This window comes from Mytilus trossulus, chromosome 2 (assembly GCF_036588685.1).
Source record: "Mytilus trossulus isolate FHL-02 chromosome 2, PNRI_Mtr1.1.1.hap1, whole genome shotgun sequence".
Taxonomy (NCBI): Eukaryota; Metazoa; Mollusca; class Bivalvia; order Mytilida; family Mytilidae; genus Mytilus; species Mytilus trossulus.
The window spans coordinates 73,595,714-73,612,674 of NC_086374.1; the positions used below are offsets into that span (position 1 = coordinate 73,595,714).

The 16,961-nt window shown below is 34.3% G+C and overlaps 1 protein-coding gene across 1 annotated transcript; it reads left to right on the forward strand.

The window, feature by feature from the left end:
* Positions 1-3: 3 nt before the first annotated feature.
* Positions 4-12,372, forward strand: LOC134707977 (tubulin alpha chain, testis-specific). Its single transcript, XM_063568180.1, has 5 exons — positions 4-242; positions 4,949-5,171; positions 5,956-6,104; positions 9,962-10,114; positions 11,478-12,372. The coding sequence occupies exons 1-5, from the start codon at positions 240-242 to the stop codon at positions 12,303-12,305; spliced, it is 1,356 nt and encodes a 451-aa protein (XP_063424250.1). The 5' UTR covers positions 4-239; the 3' UTR covers positions 12,306-12,372.
* The last annotated feature ends 4,589 nt before the right edge of the window (positions 12,373-16,961 follow it).

A 16,961-nucleotide genomic window follows, 5' to 3' on the forward strand; every position in this document is an offset into this window, starting at 1 on the left:
TTTCTTACATGATGATGTAAATATATTCAAGATTATATTTGGCTAAGAACTATGTACTATAAATAATTAAGTTAACAGGTTGTTCTATATTAACATGTAGTTTGTCATTTCACCTTGGTGGCACGTGCGATTGGTGACGTAGTTGTATATAAATCCTGGCTAACGTTTGAGCGTCAGTCACTTTGAATTTGTAGTCAACGTTGCACTGACGGCAATTCTTTGAATCAACTAAAAGAAAAATGGTAATGTATTTTTGAATTCACAATATTTGTTTACTAAAGTAAAACGTACTGCTATATTTAACCGCAGTCAAATATTATTCGTTTTATTTTTAGACATTTTTATGTAGCTCGGTATTTTCGTTCAACATGTTTACCGTTAAGAAATGTAGGACATCTTTTACACATGGCCTGGGCCGTGATATTCGAATTTTATCATGAGCGTTACGGGACGTATTATGGTATACAAATGTCTGTAACTGTGGTCAAATGATCTGTATACTTTTTGGTGAAAATAAGATTTAAACTTTTTGAGTTACTGCACTTTGTAACAGAAAAAGGGGGGGGGGGTCACATGTTGAACCGTAGCGACCTACAAATGTATGAGCTACGGTTCCGCATCTAGTTGAACCATATCTCAAAATTTGACAAAAACGATTCTTGATTAATTGTTTAAAACTTTACACACTTTTTAGTTGTATTAATCTTTTTATCTACACTTTTTGGTGATGATTCAAAATTTCATCTTTGAGTTATTGAGTATTTTGGTAAAAAAAAAAAGGGGGGGGGGTTTATGACTATTGCTTAAAACTTTACACACTTTGTTATATTAATCTTACGATCGGTATACTTTTTGGTGATGATTCAAAATTTTATAATATAATATATTATATATGGTTATTGCATCAAACTTCCACACAAGACTTCAGGTGTATCATGTGCTCATGGCCTAGCTGCGGAACCGTACCTCTTAGGTCCTTATGCTATTTTTTTTGTAGCTTTTCTCATCACTTGGCGTCCGTCGTCGTCAACTTTTACAAAAATCTTCTCCTCTGAAACTACTGGGCCAAATTAAACCAAACTTGGCCACAATCATCATTGGGGTATCTAGTTTAAAAAAAATGTGTGGTGTGACCTGGCAAACCAACCAAGATGGCCGCCATGGCTAAAAATAGAACATAGGGGTAAAATTCAGTTTTGGGCCTTTAACTCAAAAACCAAAGCATTTAGAGCAAATCTGACATGGTGTAAAATTGTTTATCAGGTGAAGATCTATCTGCCCTGAAATTTTCAGATGAATCCCACTACCCATTGTTGGGTTGCTGCCCCTGAATTTGTAATTTTAGGGAAATTTTGATGTTTTTGGTTTTTATCTTAAATATTATTATAGATAGAGATAAACTGTAAACAGCAATACGCCATGGCTAAAAATAGAACATAGGGGTAAAATTCAGTTTTTGGCCTTTAACTCAAAAACCAAAGCATTTAGAGCAAATCTGACATGGTGTAAAATTGTTTATCAGGTGAAGATCTATCTGCCCTGAAATTTTCAGATGAATCCCACTACCCATTGTTGGGTTGCTGCCCCTGAATTTGTAATTTTAGGGAAATTTTGATGTTTTTGGTTTTTATCTTTAATATTATTATAGATAGAGATAAACTGTAAACAGCAATAATGTTCAGCAAAGAAAGATTTACAAATAAGTCAACATGACCAAAATGGTCAGTTGACCCCTTTAGGAGTTATTGTTTTTATAGCCAATTTTTAACCATTTTTGGTAAATCTTAGTTATCTTTTTCAAAAATCTTCTCTGAAACTACTGGGCAAAATTTAACGTAACTTGGCCACAATTGTCTTTGGGGTATCTAGTTTAAAAAATGTGTGGCTTGACCTGGCAAAGCAATCAAGATGGTCGCCATGGCTAAAAATAGAACATAGGGGTAAAACACAGTTTTTGGCTTAACTTAAAAAACGAAGCATTAAGAGCAAATATGATGAGGATTAAATTGTTTATCAGGTCAAGATCTATCTGCCCTGAAGTTTTCAGATGAATCCCACTACCCATTGTTGGGTTTCTGCCCCTGAATTGGTAATTTTAGGGAAATTTTGCTGTTTTTGATTAGTATCTTGAATATTATTATAGATAGAGATAAACTGTAAACAGCAATAATTTACAGCAAAGTAAGACCTATAAAAAAGACGACAAGACCAAAGTGGTCAATTGACCCCCTAAGAAGTTATTGTCCTTTATAGTCAATTTATAACAATTTTCATAAAATTTGTAAATTTTTACTAACATTTTCCACTGAAACTACTGGGCCAAGTTCAATAAAGATAGAAATAATTGTAAGTAGCAAGAATGTTCAGTTAAGTAAGATGAACAGTTGCACATCACCATCACCAAAACACAATTTTGTCATGAATCCATCTACGTCCTTTGTTGAATATTCACATACACCAAGGTGAGCGACACAGGCTCTTTAGAGCCCCTAGTTACTATTTGCGGATCTGTGGTCGGCAAATAGTAAAAAAATAGTACAAGGACCTAAGAGGTACCAGTGGCGGATCCAGAAATTTTCATAAGTGGGGCCCACTAACTGACCTAAGAGGGGGCCTGCTCCAGTCACGCTTCAGTGATTCCCTATGTAAGCAACCAAATTTTTTCCAAAAAGGGGGGGCCCTGGCTACGGTTCTGCAGCTGCTCATGGCCCAGCTGTTTATTAAACTTTTAAAGTTACAGACAGATAGTCCACAACAACCCCTACAAAAAAATATAAAATTGAGAATGGAAATGGGGAATGCGTCAAGGAGACAACAACCCGACCAAATAAAAAAACAACAGCAGAAGGTCACCAACAGGTCTTCAATGTAGCAAGAAATTCACGCACCCGGAGGCGTCCTTCAGCTGGCCCCTAAAGTATCTTTTTGACTAAAAAATCAATGTCTGAATCAATTAACAATATTTAGAATAAATAATTATATCAAATTAATTGATATGTCTATAAGGTTGGTTTTTGGATAAACATGACCTTGTGCAATGACAAAATATAGGTATAGATACAAGATCTGTGAGACCTAAACTAAAATATTGTTTGTTTCCCCAATCCTGACCTGCAAAAACTGTCCACTGTCCAACTCATAAAATTTTATTGTCAATACTAAGTCAAATATTATTTTATTCATATCTGATTTACGGGCTTGCCTTATCAACTGATATTGTTCAAGCTTTTTGGAAAAAATGAAATTGTTTACCTACCTACCCATACCTGGCTCAGCAAGAGCTAGGGAAACAAATTAGGCCTGACTGAATGTGCATTTGTGATAATAATATTTTATCGTCCTTCTCTCAGCCTATATCACCCTGCTCTGTTGCTCCGTAGTTCTTGTATCAAGACTTCAAAATGAGACCAGGCATTTAATATCAGCCCAGTGATATTGTTGGCTTTTTTCAAAACTACCTCTACTCTTTTTAATTGGGGGAAATATGCGTCATTTGACTGAAACATCAATTTACAGACCCATTTTCAAGGGTAAAAAGTAAAATCACAAAAATACTGAACTCAGAGGAAAATCAATTAGGAAAGTCCATAATCACATGGCAAAATCAAAAAACAAAACGCATCAAAAACGAATGGACAAGAACTGTCATATTCCTGACTTGGTACAGGCATTTTCAAATGTAGAAAATGGTGGATTAAACCTGGTTCTATAGCGCTAACCCTCTCACTTTAATAACAGTCTCATCAAATTCCGTTACATTTACATGATGCGTTAAATAAACAGTCACAATCAATAAAATAGTCAAAATATGGGAACATCAGTCATCATCGTATAACAATTTAACAGGACACAACAACATCTACTATCTACGAACACATGGATTGATTTGAGTGTCTGACGTCAGAAAAATTATATACGTCACATAAATTTGTCGTTCAATGTGCATACAATAGTTATCAAAAGTACCTGGATTATAAACAATTTTAAATTTTACATAGGCAATGAGCGCAGACAGGGTTAAAAAATCAAAAGTATGTAAGAATAAATTACAGAAATCAAACTAGTCCAAAAGTTATACATAGAATTTATGAGAATCAAAAACTTTTAAAAGGAACAATTTAACAGGACACAAAAACCTATCCACGAACACATGGATCTACTTGAGTGTCCGACGTCAGAAAAATTATATAAAACCCTGCTTTAAAATAAGACCCTCTTTGTCAGAGATGATACATAAATAGACCCTCAAATGTGCACATATAGTCATTTTAGGCAAGAAAATTGTTTAAATGAGTGTTTTTAGTGTATTGATGTACATTTACTACTGAGACTGCACTGTTTGGGAAAAAAGTTGTCTTTTTGGGAATAAGCCATTTTTTTTTTCAAATTGGGATTCTTCTCCAGGGGAAAAAGCCTTTAGTCTCCACTAATTTAAGGCAAACAATATCACAGCGATGTCACAATGCAAGAGGAGACGTTATCAAGCTTGCTTTTCAAGCGTAAAACTGTCCAAGGGAGAACGACCAGTAATAGAAGGATAAAAAGATAATCAGGTTTTCTTCGTATATATATCGTAAAGTATCAGCCACTCTCCAAAAAGGTTCACATTGTGGCTTGTGGCTGATATTTCAAGATATCAATGTGTAGAAAACCTGATAATCTATACCAATTAGACAAAAGATACAATGATAACAGTGTTGAATTTGTTCAGACTTTAGAATAAGATCATTAAAGGGACTGACCATACACATCAACGTGGTATAAGCACCATCCCCAAGTAACTCCTACAGCTATAAATCAAACAATCTAACAAATTTTACATACCCTAGGGTTGCACTGCCACACTAACTCATCTGCCCAGAACAATATAAAAAAAACTTTATTTTTGCCCTGCTAATCTATTTACCAGAGTCTTAAAGTTTTGTGCATTCTCAATTTCATTTTTCAGCGAGAGTGTATTTCCATTCATGTGGGCCAAGCTGGTGTCCAAATTGGTAATGCCTGCTGGGAGCTGTACTGTCTTGAACATGGTATCCAGCCTGATGGTCAGATGCCAAGTGACAAGACCATTGGTGGTGGTGATGACTCCTTCAACACTTTCTTCAGTGAAACAGGAGCAGGCAAACATGTTCCAAGAGCTGTATTTGTTGATTTAGAACCAACAGTTGTTGGTAAGTTTACTACAATTTACAAATGAGTGATCATGCTGATGCATAAAAAGCAAAATCCAAAGAATAGTATAATATATAATATAAAAAAAGTCTCTAAAAATAAATATCATCAATTGAATAAAATGTAGGTACCGGTATGCCATATTTCTTTAGTAATGACAACAGTCTTCATGGTGTACAGGCCCTGAGCTCAATTTTTGAAAATTTTTAGTTTGATTCTGTTGGCCTGTAGATAAGATTTTAACAGGCCCAAGTGCAATTTTACAAGCCTGGGCTACCATTCAGCGTGAAGACTGTGACAATAGTGAATACCTGCCAGGTTTTTATAAGTTCACCAAAACATTTTATGATTTATAACCAATTTTGGTTTTTATTCATGTGACGACTAATAGTGTTGCTCTCCACTAGTTTCAGTTTGTTTTTTTCAAAATTCTGACCAAATTGTAATTTGTTTTATAATATCAATCCAAACTGTAACGTTCAACTGGTCAGAATTTAAAATAAAAGGCAATAAAGTGACTATAATAACACAAAAAATCTAATATCATAAAAAAATATTAAGTCATCATTTCAGTCCAAAGGTTTCTTGTGAAATGATCCACTGAAATTTGAAACACAATTTGCCTATCAGTATATACGACTTCATCATTCCGACATGTTGCTATGGACAATATAAAAGTTTAAAAACTCATGGTGTTGGATGCAAAATTTTAATTTCAAAGATCTTAAATTTTACCTTCAAATCGCTAACATCCATCTCCAAATTTTATTTATATTTGAACAGATGAGGTGCGTACAGGAACCTATCGTCAACTTTTCCACCCAGAACAACTTATTACTGGAAAGGAAGATGCAGCTAATAATTATGCTAGAGGCCATTACACCATTGGGAAAGAAATTGTAGACTTAGTACTTGACAGGATTAGAAAACTGGTATGTAACAAAGGAATATTGTCTACCATTCACTTCTCATTTACTCATTTTTGCTTTAACCCTTTCCTCCATTGAAATTTTTTTTTGCATACTTGATTCGCATAGGATTTTTTTGATAAAATGCTGAACATGTGCTTTGAAGTATCAAGGCATTGCAAAAAACATTTATTTCATCAAATAAATTTAAGTAGGATATTCCTATGATATTCCTTTTCATATTGGATACAAATTTTATTAAGTCAACTGCAGACAGTTTGCAGTCAAGTGTTTCAAATGAGGTACTACACAGGGGTCATTATGGAGTAAGGGGGGTGGCGTCATTATGGAGGAAAGGGTTAAGGATGTATTCTTCTGTCGTTGAAATCACGTTCATGATTTTTTTCCAAAATATGTGACACAAGTGGAAAATATCACTGAATTTTAAATATTATAATCAGAAACGTATCTGTGAAAAAATTGTGTATTTACAATGGATAGTTTTTAAGTAATCCAGTTTTAAATTTTTACAACCAATCAAGTCAGTCTTTTAGCCAAAATTTTGAGAAAATTGGGTGAGGGGTACAAAAAAAATGATTTTATTTTACAAAAATCATGTACACCCCATCAGAGCTCCAGATAAGAATTCACAAATTGGGGTTTTTACCCACCATTTTCTTATGTAATTGGGTGATAAAGATTTTCAATTGCATTATCAATTCCAATTCACCCCTCAAGTAAATATCAAATTGGGTTTTTCACCACCAAGCTCCTTAGTGTATTGGGTTTTTTCATCAACACACTATTGAATATTTAGGCAATATCAACCCCGGATGTTTTTCCATCTTAGGCCACACCAAATTAATTAATAGTTCTTTGAGATTTTACCCAAAAAAAATGGGGCGAGCGAGCGAAATTTAAATTTATATTTTTAAATTCTTCGCCTCAAATTTTGAAGAAATATGGAGCGAGCGATATTTTTTTTCTCTCAATTTTTATATCTTTTACCTAAAAGAAGCAACTGAATTTTCAACTCACTTAATTGAAAGGGGACATAATTTGATATAACTGCTTTCATCTGTAGTATATGCACCTTCTGGTCCTTAGACACCCTCTGTAGTATGCTAGCTAGCTTCTTGTAACATAACTGCATGGCGTGTGTTTTGTGTTTATGCATATGGATCACTAACCAGTCACTTTACAATTAAATATCAGAAAATAAATTACACCAAAACATACCAACATGGAAATACCTACATAACCTACATTTATAAGCCTATGTTTTAACTAAGATTTCAACCAGATGCATCATGGAGTCAATGTTTGAGGCCCAATCAATGATATCAGAGTAAAGTCTTTGTGGCCCAGTGAGCTGTTTCCCAGACAAGGGGACAGGTTTATCAGGCATGTGTAACTCATTTTGTGAGCTCATGAGTACCGAAAATGCATTAATTCCACTTGGTTTTGAATTTGATGCATCTTTAGTAGCAGTAGATCCATCATCAATTGTGAACTGCACATATTTAAAGTTTAGGTCATTACATATTGACCATACCATATTTTCGTCAGATATTTCGATACTAGAATCATCGAAACTGTTCGACTTACTTATTTGTATGGTTTTAATATTAATAATCTCACTTTGTGCATCGCTACATCGTTCAATGGCTTCTTGATATAGTTCCCTGAATGTCCGACATTTTGTTTGTGTTGCCGTATTAATTAATATGTATGCCTTGTTGTTATTTTTGTCTGAATGTTTCACCACAGAAACAATCAGCACGTTTTCCATCTTTGCAACTTTTTTTATCAGAATCAAAAATATGCTTGACAAATGACAAACACTGCATATTTTCAAACGCTTAATTGATAAAGTTTTTTTTTTTAATACTGGGATCGAGTTCGTCGAAAATGCGGATTTATTTTCGACGTGCGGGAATTTTATTTTTATTTTTATTTTTTGGTTTTGGCAGGTGAGGTGCGGGAAATTTATTTTTATTTTTTTATTTTAATTTCGGCAATTTAGGTGCGGGTTTTCCAAAGAACTACTAATTAATTTGGTGTGGCCTTAAGTATGTTTCTTTCTTTGAATAATATGTGCTATAGCTGTTTTATTTTCTTAAGTCACTGACGAGCAATTGTAGGTTTCATTTGTGTCCCGTTTTTAACCTTCTGCCAGTTTTATAATTTCTCACAACTTATAATGTAAACTGTATATAACGGATATGTTCATTCCCAAGCACTCGTCTCAAATCTTTTTTTCTCTTATATAAAAATTCTGAGAGGAGTACCTGTGTGTGTATTCACTCATTAACCGTGAAAACGAAAAAAAAAATAGTATATAAACTCTTATACTTGAATGTTTTTGTTTTATTCAATTTACATAAATCTGGGTTAATTCATCCCTTATTAGAACTTTTGGTTTCCAATTACATATCATTTCATAATTGATTTGGCCTTTCACATTTTCAAACGGCAACTGATTCAGTTTTTGACGAAGTCCCGTGTTTATTAGCAAATTATGTTCTCGTTGAGGTACGCAAACACGCCCATGCGTTCGACGGACGCTTCCTAAAAACACTGGCTGAGTGTTAGTTTAAACATATTTATTTATAGTGGATTGGGAAACAAGTTTTACAACTTATATTAATCCCTTTCCACTTTGCGGGTGCGAGTGCTGCCTTGTAGCGGCATTAGCCTACTCTTGTTCGAAATCTACAAGGGTGTCTTTAACGTGCAAGAGATATGGCTCTCTCTTAACACGGGCCAGCCATTTATCGTCCCCGTCCGACGGTCTATCATCCTTTCCTCAAGACCATACTGGCAAATGGTGTCAAGGGAGAGCCGAAAATTGAGTTCCTGAAATTTTCATCCCAAACGGGAATCGAACCAGGAACCTTTGTGTTAGTAGTCCGATGCACTAACCACTACACATAACGAGTGTTGTTATCATCATATCTTTACCTCAGCTATGCAAAAGAAGCTGAAAACATGCTTCTATTCAATATTTTTAATCGGACATTCACTTTCGTTTTAATTCAATGTATGTTTTGATAAATCTCGATCAATTCGAAAAAAAATTTGACAATATGACGCACGCTAATGGGATAAACGCCGAGAAGATCGAAATGATTTCAAAACCACGTGTACCTTTTGAGCAAGGGAAAATGCCAACAGGGACCCATTTCATCTACTTGATATGCAGGAATCTATTTTTAGAACGAAAGGACATTTCCAATTATAAATATAATAAAAAGAGATTACGCAACAAGTGAAAACAGATAAGGGTAAATAACGCAAACAGTTGCCAACAAAAGGGTTGAGAACTCATGGTTTTGGTATATAATTGGGTTTTCCTTTGAATTAATTGGGTTATTGAACCCTGCAATGGGCAATTGCATTGGGTTTTCTATTATTTGAATTGCGTGATCACGCAAATACGCAGCTTATCTGGAGCTCTGCCCCATACCATTTATGGAAAGCCAACGGGGTCAAAATTCTTAATTTGTAACTGGTAACTGTGTAATTTCTAAATTGTTAATTTGTAACTTGTCACTGTGAGATTCGTGAATTGTCGAAGTGTTAAATGTTTCATTGGTCTCCATATTGTGTTTTCTATCATTTCTCATTGAGAAAACAATTGATAAGTTTTCTTTTTTAGATTGTTACACATGTAGTTATACTGATGTCTTTCAAGATAGCTTACTACATAGTATGATTTATGCTCTTTGTTATAAATAAATAATGAACACAGGTTTTAGATTAAATTCCAGTGCTATTTTCGAAACAGATGAACATTGACATGTCCTTTATTTTTATATTATTTCATGAAATATCCATGTTCATGTACAGAATAAATAATTATTCATTCATTTTTTTAGGCTGACCAGTGTACCGGTCTACAAGGGTTTCTGATTTTCCACAGTTTTGGTGGTGGAACTGGATCAGGATTTGCTTCCTTATTGATGGAGAGATTGTCTGTTGATTATGGAAAAAAGTCAAAACTGGAATTTGCAATTTATCCAGCTCCACAGGTATTTTAACAAGCAATTTAAGTAGGATTTACACATCCATTTTTTTCATACTGATTTTTGTATTTTTTATGCCCAATGGAAAGGCAATAAGATAATTGAGGAGCCCCACACGTAGATCTGGCTGGTGGCAATCCTCTTTAAATAAATGAAGAATTAAATGCAATAATAACTGATTACCTTCTCGGAACAATTATATGTCTCAAAATTAGTTTGAGAACAAACTTTAGTCTGCATAGACTAAATGTTACGAAACCTATAATATTCATATTGCTTATTACCATAGACCTCTAGTTCTAATATGGGTGTTGTGACTGTTGTCACTTTTGCAGTTTTTTAAATTATTTTAATGATATATGCAAATTAAGAAATAATTCTTTCATGCCAATTGCTCTATGCTCATTTTAACATGGGAAGGCATTATATATGTTAATATCTTAATATCGAGCAAAATGTTTACAAATATAATGCCTACCCATGTTAAAATGAACATAGAGCATGGCATGATAGAATTATTTTGAACTTTTGTACATCAAAGTGGACCTATAGTAGGTAGACGCTCGAAATGCCGCCATTTTGATTTGATGAACAGAAAAGTTGTAGAAAGACCAACACTAATTAAAAATGTCCATTTTGATCGTCAATCATGTGCAGCCAATGTTCTATTCTAATTAGAACATGTCTTTGTACCCAAAGCTAAAGAAGAACGCCATATTAGAATCTGGCATCATCTGTATCTCGTGGACATTCTTTATGTAAAAATTATGAACTCAACCTAGGCCAGAAAAAAAGAGTTTTATTTATATGTAAATAGGCCAAATTTCTTCATCAGCGACCTTGTATTTCAGTACAAAACATATAGTCAGGGTACATGCACTTACTTTTTAGTATTTCTTTTACACCAACAATACTGAATTTGGTATGTACCTACTGTACAACAGTCAGCTGATTGTTCATCTAAATTTCAAATTGCTAGGTGGGGGTAAGATTAAGCAGCACTACAAGCAAGAAATTAAAAAGTGTTCGTTACAAAATTTGCTTCCATGCTGGGGTTGGGTTTTTTTTTTTTCTTTCAGTAAATGATTTCCCATATAATTCTTTTACAATTCTTGAATCTTTTTGGCTTTTGATCTGCAAAATATAATATAGATATTGTATGTACATGATTTATTAAGGAATGTAAATCTTTTACAAAACTGGGAGATTTTTTTCATGTAGACATACTGTCAGATATTAGTGTTATTTCAAATATTGTTATATGCATTTATGAAGTTTAGAGTGAGAGTAAACCAAAAGGGGGTTGTTATTTAGTTTTTACTTAGTACTTGCCATTTTATAGATATTTATAAATACAATATTTTTGTAGGTTTCCACTGCTGTCGTTGAACCATACAACTCTATTCTGACCACTCACACCACACTTGAACACTCAGATTGTGCTTTTATGGTTGATAATGAAGCCATCTATGACATCTGTCGTCGTAACCTCGATATTGAGAGGCCAACATACACCAACTTGAATCGTCTGATTGGTCAGATTGTCAGCTCCATTACTGCTTCACTCCGTTTTGATGGTGCTTTAAATGTGGATCTTACCGAGTTTCAGACCAACTTGGTGCCATATCCACGTATTCATTTCCCACTTGTAACTTATGCACCTGTTATTTCTGCAGAAAAAGCATACCATGAACAACTTTCAGTTGCAGAAATCACCAATGCCTGTTTTGAACCTGCCAACCAAATGGTGAAATGTGATCCACGTCATGGAAAATACATGGCTTGCTGTATGTTATACAGAGGAGATGTTGTACCCAAAGATGTCAATGCTGCAATTGCAACCATCAAAACTAAGAGAACCATCCAATTTGTTGATTGGTGTCCAACTGGATTCAAGGTCGGAATCAACTACCAACCACCCACTGTTGTTCCTGGTGGAGATTTAGCTAAAGTACAAAGAGCTGTCTGCATGTTGAGTAATACTACTGCTATTGCAGAAGCCTGGGCTCGTCTTGACCACAAGTTTGATTTGATGTATGCTAAACGTGCCTTTGTTCACTGGTATGTAGGAGAGGGTATGGAAGAAGGAGAATTTTCAGAAGCTCGTGAGGATTTGGCAGCTCTGGAGAAGGATTATGAAGAAGTTGGTGTAGATTCTGTTGAGGGTGAAGAAGAAGAAGGAGAACAAGAATATTAAAATTCTTCAAGATGTAAACTTTGAAAAAATTATAGCATTATTCGTCTATTAAAGTTGGATTGTTTAACCCACTATTTTATTCAATTTCTTTCCTTGCACAGCAGCTCTTTTTAGGGGTTATAAAAATTTGATACATTCATCTTTTTTTTTTGAATTTTCGAAAAAACTAAGGATTTTCTTATCCCAGGCATAGATTACCTTAGCCGTATTTGGCACAACTTTTTGGAATTTTGGATCCTCAATGCTCTTCAACTTTGTACTTGTTTGGCTTTATGAATATTTTGATATGAGCGTCACTGATGAGTCTTATGTAGACGAAACGCGCGTCTGGCGTACTAAATTATAATCCTGGTACCTTTGATAACTATTTTATGGTCTCGTGTTGGTATGACAAAAGTTCCAGAGGCAAAATTTAGGCATGCTGGCAATGGCTGCAAAAACAATTGTTATAAAGTTTGTGATGAGAGCTATTCCAGAAAAAATATATACAGGGGTGTTGGAAGGCAAATGTTTACACTATAATTCTATTCTCAATTGACAAGTGTCTTGGTTGTTGGTGCCGAAACTGCCTGCCATAACCTGGCCCATGGGCCAAGTGAGCTTATATCATCACTTGACGTCTGTCGTTGTCCATCGTTCTTAACTTTTACAAAAATCTCCACTGCAACTACAGGGCCAAATTTAACCAAACTTGGCCACAATCATCATTGGGGTATCTAGTTTAAAAAATGTGTCCAGTGACCTGGCCAACCAACCAAGATGGCCGCCATGGCTTAAAATAGGACATACGGGTAAAAATGCAGTTTTTGGCTTATAACTAAAAAACCAAAGCATTTAGAGCAATTAAATCTGACAGAAGGTAAAATTGTTGATGAGATCAATATATATCTACCCTGGAATTTTCAGATGAATTGGATAACTGATTTATTAGGTTGCTGCCCTTAAATTGGTAACTTGAAGGAATTTTACTGTTTTTAATCTGATTTTTGTGACAAAAATGTCGGTTATTGATTTGGGGATGGCAAGCGGTAACCACATGTTGTCCGTGCATAAACCTTTCAACCAAAGCTTTTAAAATTTTAATATGTTGTTTCTGACAACAAAATGAAGGTCAAGTTCAATAATGGCGATTTTGACTTTTACCGTTCAGGAGGTATGGTTCTTGAAAGATTGAAAACTATGACTATTCCAGTTGTGTCTGTGCATTTACTCATGAACTGTTCAACCAAAGCTTTTCAAATTTTAATATGTTGTTACTGATGACAAAATGGAGGTCAAGTTCAATAACGACGATTTTGACTTTTACCATTCAGGAGTTATGGTTCTTGGAAGATTGAAAAATGGCATTTTCAGTTGTGTCCGTGCCTTTACGCATGAACTGTTCAAACAAAGCTTCCCAAATTTTAATGTGTTGTTACTGATGACAAAATGGATGTCAAGTTCAATAATGACAATTTTTACTTTTACCGTTCAGGAGTTATGGTTCTTGAAAGATTGAAAAAAATGACTATTCCAGTCGTGTCCGTGCATTTACTCAAAACTGTTCTACCAAAGCTTTTCAAATATCCGGTTTGCTGTCGTTGTGCCAGCCTCTTGTTTGTTTATTATCTTGAATATTATTATAGATAGAGGTAAACTATAAACAGCAAAGTAAGTCCTAAAAATAAGTCAACATGACCAAAATGGTCAATTGACCCCCTAAGGAGTTGTTGCCCTTCATAGTAAATTTTTAAAATTTTCATAAAATTTGTAGATTTTCACTAACATTTTCAACTGAATTTACTGCACCAAGTTCATTATAGATGGAGATGATTGTAAGCAGCAAGAATGTTTAGTAAAGTAAGATCTACAAACACATCAACAAAACACAATTTTGACATGAATCCATCTGTGTCCTTTGTTTAATATTCACATAAACCAAGGTGAGCGACACAGGCTCTAGAGCCTCTGTTTTTCTTTAATAGCCCTAAGTTGAAGGTTCCATTCTAAAAGATAATGGATATTTAGACCTTGAACATGGTCCATTGACAATGAAACTTTTACGTGATAGGTTTATTCTATGGTATATTTTCTATAGTGATTTTTGTTCTTGCCCCCAAGTTTTGTCTTGAGTTGAAAAATACACCAGTTCATTTTATCTTAATTACCAGTCTATAGCAACAAAATAAAGATATTTTGTTATAGTATAGCATCTGATTTCAGTAAGTGCCAGATGAAAATTATATCTGCCACTGGTAAAATTTGAAGTGATTGTACGTTTTGGTTACCATGAGATTCATCTGTTCATGCACCTGCAATATAAGCAGCCAGGGAATCCTCCCTGGCTGCCAACCAACTGAACCAAAAAAGCTAAAACTAGAAAAGGTTTATAAAATGCAGTCTTGAAAGTGAACAGATGAAGGAAATCCGACAAAGCAAATATTGAGACTGTTAGCCATACCTACTATTAAACCTTTTCAACACCTACGTTGAGCACGACTACGACAGTTGCGATGTTAGGGGTCATCTCAAAAACAACAATTGAAAATATTATTTTCGATCACTATTGATTTTATTGCGTGAAAACTTGATTAGCAATGAAGCAACTTTCCAACAGAGTTCAAATGACATGAATTTTATTAATTTAGAATGAAGAAAATGATTGATTTTACAGTAAACAAACATTTTAAAGTTAAGAAAATAAAAAAATAAACAGGGGTCTCTGATATATTAAAAAAGAATGGAATATAATGGAGAAATCATAATGTAAAAAAAATCGGATACTATCAAAAAACACAGATCCTTAAAATACCAAGTACAACAAAAGCTTAGAACATCATATTGGAACTACATAAATAACATTATAATCGAAGATAGTAAACTGAAAGACAGTAAACCAAGCAAAAAATTTTGGTCATTCATAAAAAAACAAAAAAAGTGAAAATATAGGTGTATCACCACTAAAGGTAAAGGGTATCACAAAAACAAACCCCCAAGATCAGGCTGAAGCACTTAACCATCAGTTTCACTCAGCATTTACCACACCTAAACCTTTGAAATTATCTCACATTTGTGAACTAAAATCATTAAAATCAGCAACACATAAATTTGAAATGAAGCAAATAAACATCACCCCAGAAGGAACATTTAAATTACTAAAAAACTTAAACCCATCAAAAGCAATTGGTCCAGACAAAATATCACCCATTTTCTAAAAGAAGTTCATCATGAAATCTCACCTATATTATCTGACTTGTTTAACTCATCAGTAAATACAGGCACAGTACCAAACGACTGGAGAGAGGCCTTGGTTACACCAGTTTTCAAAAAGGGAGCAAAATCTAAACCTGAAAAGGCCCATCTCTCTAACCTGTATCCTTAGTAAATCACTAGAACATATAATTGTATCATCCATAATGAAACATCTAGACATTTACGATTTACTATATCCACTGCAGCATGGTTTTAGATCAAAAGTTAGCTGTGAAACACAACTTTTAACTTTTACACAGCAAATACTTGATTAATATATGTCAAACGGTAAACAAACTGACGTAGTTGTCATGGATTTCTCAAAAGCGTTTGATAAGGTGGACCACCAAAGACTTATCCTAAAACTGAAACGCATGGGAATAAATAACAAAACAACAAATTGGATAGAGGCATGGTTATCGCATAGATCACAAAAAGTGGTGGTTGACAGTCACACATCAAATAGTTGTCCCAAGGGTCTGTTCTCGGGCCATGTCTGTTCTTAATTTACATTAATGACATACCAGACAACCTCAAAAGTAATGTTCGCCTCTTTGCAGATGACACTATTGTGTATCTAACAATCTCATCATTAGATGACTGTCACACCCTTCAATCAGACCTACATAAACTGGAACAATGGGAGCAAGAATGGCTTATGTCCTTTAACCCAGACAAATGTGAAATCATCCACATAACAAGAAAACATAAACCAATCATCTATAAATACACATTACATAATCATATTTTAAAATCAACAAACAAAGTAAAATATCTTGGCGTTTCCATCACAAACGATCTGACATGGAATTTTCATATAAATGACATCACGAACAAAGCAAATGCATCACTGAGATTTATAAAAAGAAACGTCAAAACTAACAGCATAAAACAAAAGAACTGGCTTACAAAACATACGTTAGACCAAAAACTGAATACTGTAGTGTCGTCTGGGATCCCTGGCAGAAACAACAAATACATAAAATTGAAATGGTACAGAGAAGAGCTGCCAGGTATACACTCAACCAATACAGCTGTCAAAAAGCAGTGTAACAGCCATGCTTGAACATCTAAGATGGCCAACATTACAACAAAGAAGAAATCTTGCATCCGTCACCATGCTATACAAAATTCAACAACAATTAGTCTCCATCCCAGTAAATACATACCTAATACCATCCAAAGAACATAAATTTATACATCCATTCTCTCCCACAAACTATCATTTGTATTCATTTTTTCCTAGAACAATAAGGTTGTGGAATACCCTACCATACCAAGTAGCCTGTAGCCCAGACTTGGAAGCTTTTAAGTCTGGTGCAAAACCACATATGTATTGCTAAATCAAACCATGTTTATAACTATATACAAAAATAAGAATAAAAAAAAGTTTTTTCTTGCAATTATTGTAAATATGTTTAGTTT